This window comes from Exophiala oligosperma (assembly GCF_000835515.1).
Source record: "Exophiala oligosperma strain CBS 72588 unplaced genomic scaffold supercont1.2, whole genome shotgun sequence".
NCBI classification, from domain to species: domain Eukaryota; kingdom Fungi; phylum Ascomycota; class Eurotiomycetes; order Chaetothyriales; family Herpotrichiellaceae; genus Exophiala; species Exophiala oligosperma.
Genome location: NW_015622819.1, coordinates 2,773,330 through 2,788,586, shown reverse-complemented (window position 1 = coordinate 2,788,586; position 15,257 = coordinate 2,773,330). Strand labels below are relative to the sequence as shown.

At 50.9% G+C, this 15,257-nt stretch overlaps 4 protein-coding genes across 5 annotated transcripts; 3 read left to right on the top strand and 1 right to left on the bottom strand.

The window, feature by feature from the left end:
* Positions 1–1,691: 1,691 nt before the first annotated feature.
* Positions 1,692–3,921, top strand: PV06_02420 (uncharacterized protein; the record flags this gene model as incomplete). Its single annotated transcript, XM_016403102.1, has 1 exon — positions 1,692–3,921. The coding sequence occupies one exon, from the start codon at positions 1,692–1,694 to the stop codon at positions 3,699–3,701; it is 2,010 nt and encodes a 669-aa protein (XP_016266999.1). The 3' UTR covers positions 3,702–3,921.
* A 4,429-nt stretch (positions 3,922–8,350) lies between these two features.
* Positions 8,351–10,536, top strand: PV06_02419 (uncharacterized protein; the record flags this gene model as incomplete). The annotated part of the gene is made up of 7 exons (XM_016403101.1): positions 8,351–8,560; positions 8,613–8,665; positions 8,712–9,074; positions 9,125–9,478; positions 9,527–9,601; positions 9,651–10,220; positions 10,281–10,536. 7 exons carry the CDS (start codon positions 8,351–8,353, stop codon positions 10,534–10,536), a joined length of 1,881 nt encoding a protein of 626 aa, XP_016266998.1.
* A 436-nt stretch (positions 10,537–10,972) lies between these two features.
* On the top strand, positions 10,973–12,726 carry PV06_02418 (uncharacterized protein; the record flags this gene model as incomplete). The annotated part of the gene is made up of 4 exons (XM_016403100.1): positions 10,973–11,027; positions 11,078–11,294; positions 11,379–11,881; positions 11,957–12,726. 4 exons carry the CDS (start codon positions 10,973–10,975, stop codon positions 12,724–12,726), a joined length of 1,545 nt encoding a protein of 514 aa, XP_016266997.1.
* A 189-nt stretch (positions 12,727–12,915) lies between these two features.
* On the bottom strand, positions 12,916–15,059 carry PV06_02417. 2 transcript variants are annotated; one of them, XM_016403099.1, is made up of 5 exons: positions 14,926–15,059; positions 14,440–14,874; positions 14,276–14,336; positions 13,721–14,208; positions 12,916–13,642 (listed from the first exon to the last, which is right to left on the bottom strand). In XM_016403099.1, exons 2-5 carry the CDS (start codon positions 14,572–14,574, stop codon positions 13,133–13,135), a joined length of 1,194 nt encoding a protein of 397 aa, XP_016266996.1. In that variant the 5' UTR covers positions 14,575–14,874; positions 14,926–15,059; the 3' UTR covers positions 12,916–13,132. The 2 variants fall into 2 exon arrangements, with proteins under 2 accessions (XP_016266996.1, XP_016266995.1); XM_016403098.1 differs by having other exon boundaries at positions 14,440–15,059.
* Between the last annotated feature and the right edge of the window lie 198 nt (positions 15,060–15,257).

The window sequence follows — 15,257 nt, the reverse complement described above, 5'->3', positions numbered from 1 at the left end:
CAGGACGTCGATAGTCCGGACAGTAGCTTCGTCGACGTCGACTCATATCCAGAGAGGCGACATTATTGGGCTCTGATTAGCCCAGTGGTCTGAGTTGCATACATCTCCGGACCCCTTGATGGTGACCAGTTACTTAGTTCAGGGTTCTCATTGGTTTGACGGGCTCCAAAGCTGAAGGGGGCTTTTGAGTGGGAAAGGATGCTGGTTTCGTTCAAGTCAGACAAGAGATACATCGATCGGTTCCGGGGCGGCCGATTCATGTCGGCTATTTCGCCATTCACAAAATTCATCCTGATCTTGACCAACTTGGTATTCATGTATGAGAACCATGTTGAGAAACCATAGCTAACGGCAGTTCGAAGGTTCTGTAGAGTTTTCGAAGCGAAGCTATACTATGTTTGATCAAAGGCGAGGCTGAAGTTTGACATAAAATTTTGATACGTGTACAGTGACTTGCCCCGGCTCCACCTTCACGGCCGTGGGGACCGTGCCGAAGACGCTCGCCAATGACGCCAGCCAAAGAGCAGCTGCTTCCTCGGTGGGGATGGCTCTACTTGTACTGGCACTTTTGGCTACTCCCTGGGGTCGCTAGCACATCCATCTCCCAGCCAGCCAGAATGAATAATGTACGATCGAGATCACTGGAGATCATGATCAGCATCGTAAAAAAGATGAAGACTGTCCACACGGGTACTCGTACTGAACACCACACAAGCGTCCATGATGTGATTGCTCCAGCGAAGAAGCGAGAAGCACACGGAAGCTTTCTCCTCTGATTGACCTGACCCGGCTCGACTTGACGAGACTGCATAACTAACCTGCTCACCAGCTCCTCTCTGATCCACCCATGGCATTTTTGTGGCTGGCTGTTATTGAGTGCTGTCGTTGTCGAATCATTGTCCACCAGCTCCTTGAACTTGGAGGTGGTTGACCGCGTCACATATTGGATGTCAACCTGTACGTCTGCAACAATTTTGAATCTTATTCGCCTTCACGTAAAGGAATACCTACTCCACGGGCATTCCGGAGGTAAGCGAGAGCATGTGCAAATGCAAAAGAAGTTCTGAGGGGTCGGGAGGTGCAGCAGAAGGTTGTGTTTTTGACTCTCTGGCACGTCCTTTTGGGATAGTCCGAGAGGGGTCACTGTTGCGAGAACGGGCAAGGGTCATGTACCCATGGGAGCACGGGCTTCAGAAAGCATCGGTGTCCACCAGTGTCAATTAGGCTCATACTTTGATGTTCTTGCTCGAGGTTGTTGCAGCAGTTCGCAGGACGGCGTGATCGCTCTTGTGCTATGATTGGAAAAGAATGTGGATATCCGTCGAGTTGCTCAAGGTTGGGCTTCGTAAAGAGCACGAAGTCGAGCTATTGGTTTCATGTACATCTAGTCCTGCAGAGGCTGTGTACATTGGCACATATACTAAACCCTTTTCACAGACTACGGATCATTCGATTGTCGTGATGTCGTCAATCATTGCCATTTGTGCATTCAGGTAGGAGGGTTTGCTTCGGTAGCAACTCAAGACCTCCGGAGAGCTCGGGAAGGTGAATATAGATGTTCAAGAACACCAGAACAAGTGGAAGGTCTCCTTTTTCGATGTCTTTGGATGATTGTAACCTCTCACCTCTGATAATTCCAACCTCCAAGCTCTTTCGATCATACAGAAAACATAGACAGCTTTTAGCCAAAGATGGAGACCATTCTACCTCACGAGCACAGCATTCATGGCCATCATCATAGCCAATTGACACCCGAGAAGTTGGCCCTTATCAAGTTGACAACAAATGAGCTGAATGGAGACACAATGTCCGACGCAGGCACTGTCAATGTTCGTCGGGCTTCTCGACTTTCTCGTGTGGGGAGCACTCGTTCCACAAGACGCCAAAGCTCGTTGCTGCGCACTTCATCACGCATGGAAGCATCATCTTATGCTAAGATGTCATCGGAGCTCACCTCTCAAGCTGAGACCAAGTTCATGGTCCTGGTCGATGTGATTGCTAATGCTTCAAAGGAAGCTAGTAGCCTCAAGGCCATCTGGGAAAAAATGAAACATGAGCGAGAAGTATACCTTGAAGAGCGGGAAGACTTGCTTGCTCAGACTGCTGATCTGACCGCCGAGTTGACAACTTGGGAAGAGGAAAGATCTCGTCATGGTTCCGAGGCCATCGACAGGAAGAAACAAGTCGAAAAACTTCTTGCTGAGCTCTCCACAGCTCTCGCCAATATCACCACTGAAAAAGAGCGAGTTGCAGAACGTGACTCTCAGCTTAGAAAAGTCAACCTTGAACTTCGTGAGTTGAGAGATTCGACTACCCGTCACACCTCGCAGTACGACCGTACTCGTCAAGAGCTCAACACTCTCATCGCTCGCCTCAAACAGACTGAGCTTGAGCGCGACACCGCCGTTCAAGAGTCTGAGAGGTATCATCGTGAGCTCACCAAGGCCAACCGTGAGCGCAGCGAAGTGACAACCAAACTCTCGGATGTCACTTCTAGCTTCGAGACAGCTCAGCATGATGCTCACTCTTTGACAGTTCGCATCAAGGCTGTCGAAATGGAACAGGAAGAAAGCCTCCAAACCATTACGCAATTGAAAGAAGAGCTCAGACGTGCCAAACAACAAAGCGTTGACGACTCCAAGGAAACCATTGAAGCTATCGAAAAATATGAAAAGGCCAACCGAGAGATCACGAAGACGAAGGATTTCCTTGGTCTCGTCGAAGCAGAACGTGACGAGCACGTGCAGACCATTGAAGGCCTGCGCCGCCAAATCAAGACTCACACGTCTGATCACCATGAGTTGTCCACCCAGCTCAGCAGCGTCACCCAGAGATTCGAAGCCACCAGGCGTGAGCTTGTCAGTACCCAGGAAAGTCTTCGTACTCTTGAGGTGGGACGTCTCAAGGATGTGGAGAACCTCCAGCTTGCTCGCGAATCTCTTCACACTGCCGTCCGCGAGCGCGATGAACTCGGCGACGAGCTGAGTGGTCTCAAGAGACGCTTCGAAGAGCACAAGCAACAAGTCACGATTGGCAATGAGAACTTGAGCAGAAGCGAGGAGAAGATCACCGAGCTTCAAGTCGAGCTCAGATCCTTGGGCGAACAAGTGCAGCTCGCCCACCACGAGCGCGATGAAGCCGAAGGCAAGAGCGCCCGAGGGCTGACGGAAATCACTCGTCTCCGTGAACGCATCTCCGCTCTCGAGCATGAAAAGCTGAGCATCGTCGAAGCTCGCAGCAAGCTCAGTGCCGAGCTTGATCATCTGCGTAGTGAGTACAGTGAAGTCACCGAGACCGTCACGTCCTTCCGCGATGACGCAGATGACATGGAGCAAGAGATCGAAAGCCTGCGAGCACTTCTCCACGAGACCCGCGAGCAGCGTGAGCGGGCCATCCATGCCCGTGAGTCCGCCGACAAGGAGCGTGACGAGTACATCCGCAAATACGAGGAAAAGTGTGTCGAGATTGAGAGGTTCAAGGAGAGCAGTTTCAGCCGTGCCAACAGCTACTCACACTCGCACCACCGTGCTTCCCGCGGGGCCGGGGAGCTTCGGACGTCGCGAACCGTCATTACCAGGTCCGGCAACCACTCACACCTAGACCAAGAGTCCAGACATGACGCCAACAACCTGAATTCCTCTGGTGCCGTGGAAAACAATGGGTTCCATGAAGGCGCAGCTGAAACCCCAGTGGCAGCTTGACTGGAGTCTTGCAGCCGGACATAATTCCGGGAACTAGCTGCAGGGAAATTTTTTTGGATAAATGGAGGATAGCAAGTATAGTTTTGTGGTTCTTTGCTTGATTGAGACGGGTAATGGTTGTTGGTACTCATACCATTGTTTGTTTGGAACCATGAAAACCGGGAAAGGTAGTGATCTGTTTGAAGAGTTTGGTTAGGGCCTCTCTGACAGTGTCTATGTTGATGCTCGTAGTGCTGTGCATCTCTTCAGACGCAAAAATTGACTTTCAACACGAAGGGGGGTTGCTCTCCCATGTCCGGGGCTGCTTAATGGAGGATGGGAGGTAGTGGTAAACGGCCCCAGCCGAGATGTGCACGGAGATGCACACGGGCCTAAACGGGCCTGAACGGGATGGTGGAGGGCATTTGTGGAGCGGTGTTTTCGTCACTCTAACCGAATGAACTAGGGGAAGCGATGTTCGAAGCAGAGACCAACACGAGGACAGAGGACGGGTAAAGGGCCACGATCTGCAAAGACGTTCGGGTGTGCCGATCTGAAAGCGGATGGTTTACGTAGATGAACGTGTAGGAAGCTGGTAGAAAATTGAGGGGTTGTTCCCACCTGGTGTACGTACTGTCTATTCTGGTCTGTGTCCGGCTTTGGATGCAGGCATGAATAATGGGGCACCTTTACGTCAATTAACATGTACTCCGTAGAAGCCAAAGATATGCATATCCGGCACCGCCGGTGCTCAGACTTCAAGAAGCCACACGGCGACACGGTGGGCAGGATAGTTTCCATGGATGGGCTCCGTTGCCAGATGTGACACCCTTCACGCCATAATTGTAATGCCTCCAGTCAATTGTCTGAGTAGCAGCTTCGTGGCTGCCTGAGCATTGACATGGCCAAAGGAGAAAGCAGGAGCCGATCTCGTTCTCCCTGCATGGCTCGCTTATCCAGATCAGGCGAGACTCCATCTCTCGGTGGACCGACCTGGGTTTGCGATCGATTCACGGAGTCCGTCCGGACGCAACACCACAGACTTTCGGCAAAAACAGTGGTCCCAAGTTGAATCAGTGATCTCAGCATCAGAGGATCGCAGTGTCATTGAGTGTCGAAGCGGAACATTGTAGTATAGACCGTTCCACACGTTCCTGAATGGTAGGCTGTCAAGTCTATGAAGGATGAAGGACCCCATCAGATCAAATTGATCACTTTTGTCTCAATCGTGAAGGTGAGAAGTGTGCAGGCATCGCACACTGTGATATCCACAACCACAATCCGTCGACATGCATAACACTAACGTGAGAAAGGTCCTTGTCTGTCAACTTTTGGCATTAGCATGTCCGCTTTCGGAACATCGTGATCTCCTTTTCACTTGATCAATTCAAGTCTAGCTCGCTGACGACATCAACATCCCCGGAACTACTTGTCTCCATCTTATCATTGGTGGTCAAGGATGTCACGCCAAAGTACTGATGAGCGTTTTATGGCCGACGTACTCGTTCTTCAACATCCTATCGCATGAGCGTGCTTGTTAGTACTTGTAGTGGAAATTGTATCTAAATCAGCGTTTGACAAAGGTTAATCCAGTCTTCTGGACAACGGACTTAGACCGCGGCGGCGGATGACATTGAGGGCGAGAATATGAGCAATGGAAGGCAATTCTTCGTATTAGAGTTAGACTTGGGGTACAATGACGAGGAGATAGTCCTGTGGTCTGTCTGGAAGCGAAATGCTCTGCAGTATTGCATGTGCGAGCATGAAGGCCAACAAGACACCTTCTGAGGCTGACTCTCGATGGCACTAAGATCACTTTCGTACTGACTCGCGTACTCTGGAAACGGTTGTGATCTCGTCATTTCTCCCCGATGGAGCGGTGCTCGATCTGGTCAGCCTCTGCCTCTTCGAGACCAGCGTGTTTTTGAGCCACTGCATCCCCAGGGGCACCGACGTATTCTGTGAAAGCAACGTCGTCGCCGAAGACCTCTGCAATTTCTTCCAACGTCTTGCCTTTCGTTTCACTGGAGTCAGCCTGGTCAGTGTTACAACTCACAACAGAGGAGTCGTTCGGCACTAGCACTCACGGGAATATGGTAAAGAATGATAAAGCAGCAATAGCATCGCAGACAACGAAAACCGCATAGTAGCGCCATCCAATGTGAGCAAATGCTTTGGGTGACAGTTGATTAAAAAGTAGGCCAGTGCCTGTGCCCATGAAAGCGCAAACTATTGAAACCTGTAAGCATAGAAGTCACAACTTCGGAATGGCTAGTCTCACTGGCAGTAGCCCGGGACCGCAAGGCAGTCGGAAAGATTTCGGCAATGTAGACCAATTGGATTGGGTTATAACTAACAGCTTGTGAGTAATCTAGAGAGCAGCAGAAAGCGAGGTAGATCTTACCCGAGCGAGAATATGAAGGAGAAGACAAAGATCCATGCAATCGTGAATCCCTGGCCGACTTTATTGTCGCTGTTGGCATAGTACTTCGAAAACACCATCAGGAGAATCATGTCAATCGTCAGACCAACTGAAACCCAAGCAAGTGGCTTCTTTCTTCCCGTCTTGTCGATATAGGTGAGACAGATAGCCGTCGATATAACACCGACCAGGCCTGTGATCGTGTCAGAATTATTGTCTTTACACCATATTGGCATTGCAAGGTATTGAAGAGGCATGTGCTGAAATGCCATGCATCAAATAAGCGGCCAAAGACACCTACCAAATCCAGCCGAGGTCCACAACACATCCCGTCCTTTGATACCGATGCTCCCAAATATCTGAGTCTGATAATAGTTGACGACTTTGTCAATGTCAGCATAAACACAACATCAAAGGGGTTTTGGCGGAAGAGGCCATACCATTAACACCGGTAGTTTGGAGGAAGACTTGAAGCAAGATGCCCAGGATCAGACGGCGGCGATTGGATGGCTTGGTGAACAGTTGAGTCCACGATTTGATGCTAACTTCTCGTTCGTATTCGATCTGTTGCTTCATCTGGTTGAATTCCCTGTCTGCAAATGTGCTGTCGCCTGATTCGTCCCCGTGAAGCTTCTTCACAACTGCATGTGCCTCCGCTTCTCGTCCGTTTTGCAGAAGCCATCTCGGTGACTCCGGCAGCCAATACAGCCCGACAATCAGCACGACCGCAGGAACACATTGGATTCCCAAAGGGATTCTCCAGGAAGCGTTGCCCTTGGCGAAGGAGCCAAAGACCCCGACCCAGTTTGACAGGGAATAACCACTGGCGATAAGCAGTGTTTGCATAGCAACCATGACACCGCGAATTTTCGGAGGCGCTATTTCAGCGTTGTAGATTGAGGCGACAGCGTAGACCAAACCTATGGCGAATCCCGCAAGAATTCGGCCCACCAAGAACATGGGTATGTTGACTGCAGCGGTCTGGAGAATGGCACCGATCAGGGCCAGGGTTGATGCAAGCCATATAGTCTTCTTTCTGCCCAACTTGTCGCCCAAATAGCCTCCAACAAGGTTACCGATACCCTGACCTCCAGAGTATGTCGACACGATAGCGCCTGTCAAGTTGTCGGATGGGTAATTGAAGTAGGCAGGAAAGGTCTTCTGTCCAAGGGTAGTACTGATGATGCCCGAGTCATAGCCATAGATGAGCGATCCCGTCGTGGCAAAGATGGAACAGTACAAATTATATTTTCTCATGTTGATTCGAGGCGACCAGCTTTTCCGCAAGCACTATTGGGCAAGACTCGAAGAGCGAATCTTCCCATTGCCTGAGATCAGCGCAGACCTGCATGTATATATACATTGGAGAAAGTCTGGAGACCTGGGGAAGAATCCATGTCGTCGGTAGAGTGTGTAGCGGGTCAGAATACAATCAACCACTGATGAGCTCGTTCATATGGAGCTTGATGTTAGTGACATTGGATCTTGTCGCGGAGTTGGGGGTCTGACTCCGCGAAGACAAGCTTGATCCTCTTTCGAAGCGAAGAGAAAATTGTTAGCAGATAAAAGGGTCTATTAAGGATCCAGAGCATCAAAGTGATGGCGCATGGCTTTTCTCCCACGATCAAATCCTCAACAGCTCCGTAGAAGAGGCTTGAATCGATGAACATTCATCAGTGTGTAGTTGCTTTACATTGCAGGCTCGAAGAACATTGATAGACCTAGAACGGTTAGTGGCTTGGCGATTCACGTGCCCACCTTTTGGAACCTCAAAAATTGCTTTGTATCTCGTGATGAAGGACAAATAGTCACGTTACATCGCAATATCTTGGAGACTGGCATCGATTCCCACTCAGTCGTGGGACGTCTAGTTTGGACTGCTTCTGATCATGCTGTCAAATCGTCAGGTGCAAAGATCCCTCGGTTTCTCCAACAATCTCGGCTCAGGCGTGTCGACCAAAAACCACACCTCCCCAAGCCCTGTCATAGGCATCCCAGGGTGTCGGGAAACACATATGACCTCCGCACGCGCCTCGGCTAATTCCTTGAAGGGATCTCCACGATGGAGCACACTATCCTGCGTCTCACTGTGCTTCTGATTTGTGGCGCTATCTCAAGTCGTCCATATTAGTTTAATTGCTCTCCTTGCACGGAGTACATATGTTCTGGAACATTTCAGAGTCGTGGTGCCTCCATTCGGCCTTCTGTTTCCCAACTCCGCGGTGGTATATTTTCACCAGATTAAACCATGGCAGACGATGTCGAAGGACATGAGCGGGACCAGGAATCTTTGAATGAGTCTCCAGAGTCACGAGGACCAAAGCGTCGAAGACGAGTGACAGACATTTCGGATGACAAACACGCCAATCCTCGACGCCGAGGAATCATTGCATGCGAGGTATGTCGAGCGAGGAGAACGAAATGCGATGGAAAGCGCCCAGCTTGCTCGTTTTGCCAGGTATGCAATCGCAGAAAGACCTCACTGTACAACAGGCTAAATCCGGCCACAGAAGAGTAACTCAGTATGCGAATATCGCAAGGTTGCAGAGCCTCCTCCGACAAAGTGAGTACCTGGTCTACATGAAATCAGGACTTGACTAAGGGGCCAGACTCGAGAGTGAGATAACTACGATCAAAGAACGCCTAGGGAACATCGAACAACTTCTGGCTGCCCAGAGGAGACCTGCTGCCGTACACCGAGATGTAGATGCGCTTCTCTCACCACATGCCACTTACACGAGTACCCCAGCGACAATTGTGCCGCTGCTTGAAGGAGCTCATTCCCAGTCGCCTTTCGTTTCAGACTCAACTGGGTTTCCCGTCATGGTCATCCGTAACAAGTCTTTCATGCATTTAGTTGGCGTAGAGAATGACTTGGCTACACACTTATCAAAATTGGAGAGGCTTGCAGGAAGCAAAACGCTAGGTGAGAACGGCAGGCATTTTCTCCTCCAACAGCATCGGGCGATCAAGTGCGGCTTAGAAGCTCCTCTGAGGTCAATTAGCTGCTGACTGGACATAGTGCATTGAACACCTTCTTTGAAGAGATTCATCCGTGGTACCCAATCTTGGATCCTCAATATCAGGATGTCTACGCTTCCGTGATGGATGGTGACCTCAAACCTTCGTCGGAATCATGTTTGGCGCTGATTGTTGCTGCTCTCGGGCTTTTCTCCTCGCATGACGGGCAGGAGAAGCATGCCATGTATGCCGAAATGGCGCTAAACATGGTTGCTCGCACCGTGGCTGACTGCAGTGTACTGGCTGTTGAAGCTCTTGTGTACATTGCAGTATACTATTGCTGTCTTTGCAGTCCCCTTGAAGCATTCGAATATAACGCCATCGCGTCGCTAAAGGCACAAAGTCTGCTCACAGTGTACGTTGTGTATCCAACGTGCCTATATCTCGTTCTGACAAGCGACAGCAATCGACATCATGTCACCGAGGCGGATTCCGAGACTTTGAGACGTGCTTTTTGGGCGATCCTGCTCATTGAGAGGTAGGAGGATCTGTCGTGTCCGTATTTCCTTCTCACTGATTGACTGAAGTGAACTATGTGTTCAATTGGAACTCATTGACACTGGCGTATGGAATTTGGACGAGTCCACCATGCTGCCAAAAGTCCGGGATTCATGGAGTACCTCTCCCCAGTCACCATTCCAAGCCCACCCCGACGGGAGCCAGACCGCAAATCCGGGAGACGTTGACGCATATTTTCTTGCCGAGATTGCCATGCGACGGATTTCTCATCGTGCTCCGTCAGCGATCCGTGGAACATCTCGTGGCGAGCTCGTTTACGCGCCCATCGTCGCTTCCGAATTGAACTATCAACTTGATGAATGGTACCACCACCTGCCATCAGCCCTCAAATTCCCCCGTGGTACTGAAGGCGAAGCTCGAGACCACAGAGGTTTGGTGTTGTTCCTAAGGACTCAATACTATTCCTGCATGACTTCGATTTACTGGCCAGCGATTTACAAAGTCATTCAGACTGGTAGACGCGAGAGCGACCTTGACCTGGGATGTCAGAAATTCTTCGATGCCTACCACGACTTTCTGATCAGTGCGACTGTCTGTCTTCAGCATTGCATCGTAAATAAATGGACATTGCTGGCAAGGTGAGTACCTCTGATTCGTGTTCTTGCCGACCGAGGTGCAATTTCGTTGACCACGCTCAGTATATTTGCTTTTACTATGGCAGCTGCTCGCGCCATCAAAGAGCCTGCACTAGCTGATGCCATCCCAGCGCACCTCTTCAACTCTTTGACACTGGCAACTAATTCTCTGGCACCGAGTGGACACCTAGGGCCTTCGCTTTCTTACCTGCATGATCTTCTGAAGGAGCACCTGACAGGTTTGGTGGCCTTCAGCCCCGAACAGAGTAGTCGGACTGGCATGTCCATCCCACAGATGCAAAGAGCAGATTTCACCTAGCCGAGAACTTCGTGGTTCAGAACTGTTGATTGACAACAGCTGATTAATTATACCGGGATGCAAGACTTCTGCCGATTTTCTCGAGGACTCCGTGGAGCTGTGGCTGCATATTGCGACTCCCGGGGACAGACAAATATTGTTTGTGCCTTTTCGGGAAGCGATCCGCGAAGTCTCAGCGATTCCATCGCGGAGTTCTACTCCTGACTCCGCGGTACTTCGATCGCGCTTTGCCCACCAAACAATTACCAACCGCGTGGTCCCTAATTAGCGACGAACGGAACCTCGGAGGTTCCCATCACTAGAGAATAGTATGCTTCACACTGAAAGCGCAGTCGAGACTCATTAGGAAGAAAGTCAACCTCCAACGCTTCACTTGCTCGACTCCGACCTCATCGTTCATCTACTTTGGTATCGAGATAAACACCTGGTCGACACCATGGCGACGGCATATACTGAGTATGCAGGGCAATTACACCCTCCATATTCCAATGGTATGTCACCTCTTGGAACCTGATGGGCTGCTGAACTCACCGTTTCCGAGGACCTCTCAAATTGCCATACCAGAGGCCAGTCAAGGAACGAAGAACATACCACTCTACGGGGGTGGAGAGCCTTATCGAGGACATGACTTCCCAGATGCAAGACAAGGATCTTGCACGAATGTTTGAGAATTGCTTTCCAAACACCCTCGACACGACAGTGAAGTGGTTTAACCATTCCGATGATACTTGCCAATCATTTATCATTGCCGGAGATATGTACGAGCGGAACAACCCCCCTCATCCCTTTCCCAGCCGACCACGTGGTCTGATGATATACTAATGACTCCCCCGTCTACACAGGGATGCTGCCTGGCTCCGCGATAACCTATGGCAGATTCAAGCTTACAAGTCATTGCTTCGCACCGACGGGTCAATACGAAAGTTGTGGCAGGGTGTCATCACTCTGCATACAAGGTGGATCGCCAAAGCACCATACGCCAATTCCTTCCAACCTCCCAAGGAGAGTGGGATGAAACCGGTGGCCGACCATGTCATCGATATGGGTGCAGACATCGTCAATCCACCCCTCGACCCCGACCTCTCATTTGAAGGGAAATGGTCACTGGACAGCATCGCCTCGTTCCTTCGGATCTCAAACACATACGTCCACGAGACGGCCGACACGTCAATCATCGACGAGTCTTGGATCGCAGCACTGACCGCCATCCTGCAAGTGCTGCGCGAACAGTCACAATCCACGTTCGACGAGCAAGGCAATCTCGACACGCAAGCATATTCCTTCCAGCGTCCCGCATCGACGAGCATGACGTCGGTATACAATGGTCCCGATCAACCTCCCAACCGTAAGTACCAACCTGATAGTACTACATATACTCCGTAATACTTGAAGACTTCGAAAGCTCACTCTTTTCACGCAGTCGGCACAGGCAACCCCGTCAAGTCAACAGGCCTGATCCGCTCCTCCTTCCGCGCCAGTGACGACGCGACCATTTTCCCCTTCCACGTCCCCGCCAACGCCTTCATGGCCGTCGAACTCTCCCGCACCGCCGACGTTCTCTCTTCGATTGCGCCCGAAGTGTCCGTGCAGTGCGCCGCGTTCAGCCAGTCGATCACGCAGGGCATCTACGAGCACGCCGTCTTCCCCCACCCGTTGTACGGCAAAGTGCTGGCCTACGAGGTCGACGGATACGGGTCGCGAGTTTTCATGGACGACGCGAGCCCGCCGTCGCTCCTGTCCCTGCCGTACCTGGGGTTCATCGACGCCTCGGACCCCCTGTACCGGGCCACGCGAGCCATGGTGCTCTCCCGCGACGGGAACCCGTACTACGTCGTCGGCGCCGCGCTCGAGGGCCAGGGCAGCCCCCACATCGACCTCAAAACCATGTGGCCCGTGGGCACGATCGTGCAAATCCTGACGAGCGACGACGACGCGGAAATCCGCAGGTGTCTGGGAACCCTGAAGACATCGAGCGCCGGCCTCGGTCTCGTCCACGAGGGCGTCGACGTCAACGACTCGACCAAGTTTCTGAGGACGTGGTACGCCTGGGGAAATAGTGCGTTCGGGGAGATGATTGTCGACCTGGCCACGAGGAAACCGGGCCTGTTGTTTGGTGAGCGGTCGATTGCGATTGCGAATGCGAAGACCGAGGCAGACCACGATTACGATGATGGAGTTCCTAAACTCTAGTCTAGCTTCCATTTGGGGACGGTTTGTTTGGGCCCAAGTACACAATATTTGTATTTCACAAGGACAACGGCGATCTCTTTATAGATTTGTACATTGAAAATAGAAAAGACAAAGGCATTCTCGTTGCTTCGTACGCATTCGTCATCATGGCTACCATGAAAAGCTGGTCGAGGTTCTGAACCCAAAAAACCCCCCCTCTCGACTTTGCCCTCCCTTGAGAATAAAACACCAGTACAGCACTCACCATCTACCAGATCAGGAATGCAATGCAGCAAACCCACACACTCTCTCTCACTGGCCTCTCACCACCACCGCCGCCGCCACCACAACAAGGCAAATGTCGGGGTAGGTATAATTACCATTTGTACGGTGCCCAAGTTACAGAAAAGGCCCGGGATCAAGCATCTTATGCGCCTACCCTCAACCCGCCGCCCTCTCCCCCGTTCACCGCAGGTTGATCCGCCCCTTCAACGTCCGGCAACATCTCAATCTGTCTCAGCAGGAAACTTTTCTCGTCCAGAAATTGGTCGTCGTCGGTACGGCCTTCCAGAAAGGTGGGCAAGAACTTCAACAACCTCCCCCGGTTCTTCACAAGTATCCGCCTCACGTCGTCACTCTTGTTAGGATTGGCCACAAAGACCTTGAACACGTGAAAGGCCTCGTATTGGACCATCTTCCGGTCGTCCTTGAGCAGGTTCATTGTGAGTTTGAGGTTGTCGCCGCTCGCGACGTACTGTGTCATGATGACATAATTCGCACGGTCCAGGAGCAACTCGCCCAGCAACTTTATCGACTGGCGTTTGGTGACATATGACTGTGATAGTAGGAGGGTGGGGTTGTAATGGGTTTTGAAAAAGAGGTCGTAATTCGTGGCCAGGTATTGAGAGACGATCGATTTGTGTTTGGTCAAGAGTTCCTATGCACACCAAGAAATAAGCACTCGGTGGCCTTGAAAAAAAGAAGATGGGCATTCAACAGAAACAGAAGAACTTACTCTGAATGTCGTAAATGCATCCGCACTGACTTCGAAACTTCCTCTGTTGATCCAGCTAAAGAACTTCCAAAACACACCGTTTCCGGTCTGTTTTCTCGTAACGTCGACCTCTTTAAGTTGCACTGCCCTTGCTCCCTCGACATTAGGCTGTGATTCATCGTACAAAATGACGGCGGCGATGGTGTCGTACTGCAAGGCTTGTCGCAGTATCGTGCCGCAAGCCATTGCAGATTGAGGATACTCGTAGCCCCGGCAGAGCTCCACGATGATCTCCGGCCGTTGCACGACGAGGTATGATATCGCCGACGGCTCTGTGGTGGGTGGTGTCCCGTTCGGCCGCCATCGCAAGATGTGTGAGAATATGATCTGGGCGTCTTTGCGGGCTTCGAACGGTAATAATCGGATTGAGCGGGCGAGTTCGTATAGGATGTCTTCTTGGATGATGCAGGTCACCAGTTGATGGACTTGATCGGGGGAACATTCTACTTCTGTAGATACACACCTGTCAATATGGATTCTGATATACTTGATCTCGGGGGGGTGAGAAGTGCTTACCAGGAGTCCCCTGTACGATCAACTTCATCTGGTTCATATGCTTGCCGACTTCTTCTTCGACCTATTATCGTGGGAACGTGTACGGTCAGCCATGTCTGACTCCCCTTTTTGAGCCTCATCTTCGCGGCGATTCATCTTAGGATATACATAAAGGTGCCTCATACCTTTGCGTTTGCATCATTGGCACTCCCATTCCCTCCCTTCGACCCTTCACCCAACTTGCCTAGCAACTCTTTCAAACCCCTCGCAATCTCAGCAGGGTGTTTCTGTCGTCCTCTTGAGCCGAAGAGGAAGGCCATCTTATTCCCCTTTGTTCTTTTTAATCTTCTTTACTTGCGCAGTCAATCGAGCATGCGACTCTCTTCAGCGAGAATTGTTGGTGATGCTTTGTGGTCAAGACAAGGGATCCGACGCGGTTATGGATATGCCGTCAAGACTAGGGACCTGAAGCAATGATTTGTCGTCGCATGCCAGTCGAGGTGCCCTAAGGTGTCTTGTTCGGGACTATGCACAAAGGATGCGACCAGGCAGGTCGAAACGGTTTTGCTATTCCTTTTAGCGGGAACCGGAAACTGGAACCAAGGGCATAGAATATATCTCTGTCTGTAGGTTAGAACAAGTCGGTCAAAGGTGGTTCAGCAAATTGTCACTGTGAATTTGTCCACAACGGTTTTTACAGTGCTTTTCTGCACACGTTACGGAGTAAAAGGGATCAAGAAAAAGTGACTGTCTAATTCACGAATAGAGCGAGTGTGTGCTGCAGCAGAAAAGAAGCACCCGTCGTCGCCTACGAGCAGGTCAGAAATCGAAAGTCCGGATGTTTTGGGCTTGAATTGAGCGCAGGCCGTCGATTGGGCAACCGCCTTAAGGGGGGTAAACAAGATTAGATAAGATGGATTGATCATCACTCAGCCTTGTCGCCTGCCCTTCATTTCTCAGCCTCGCGATGTCACTGCCACCAATAGATATTACAACGATTGCG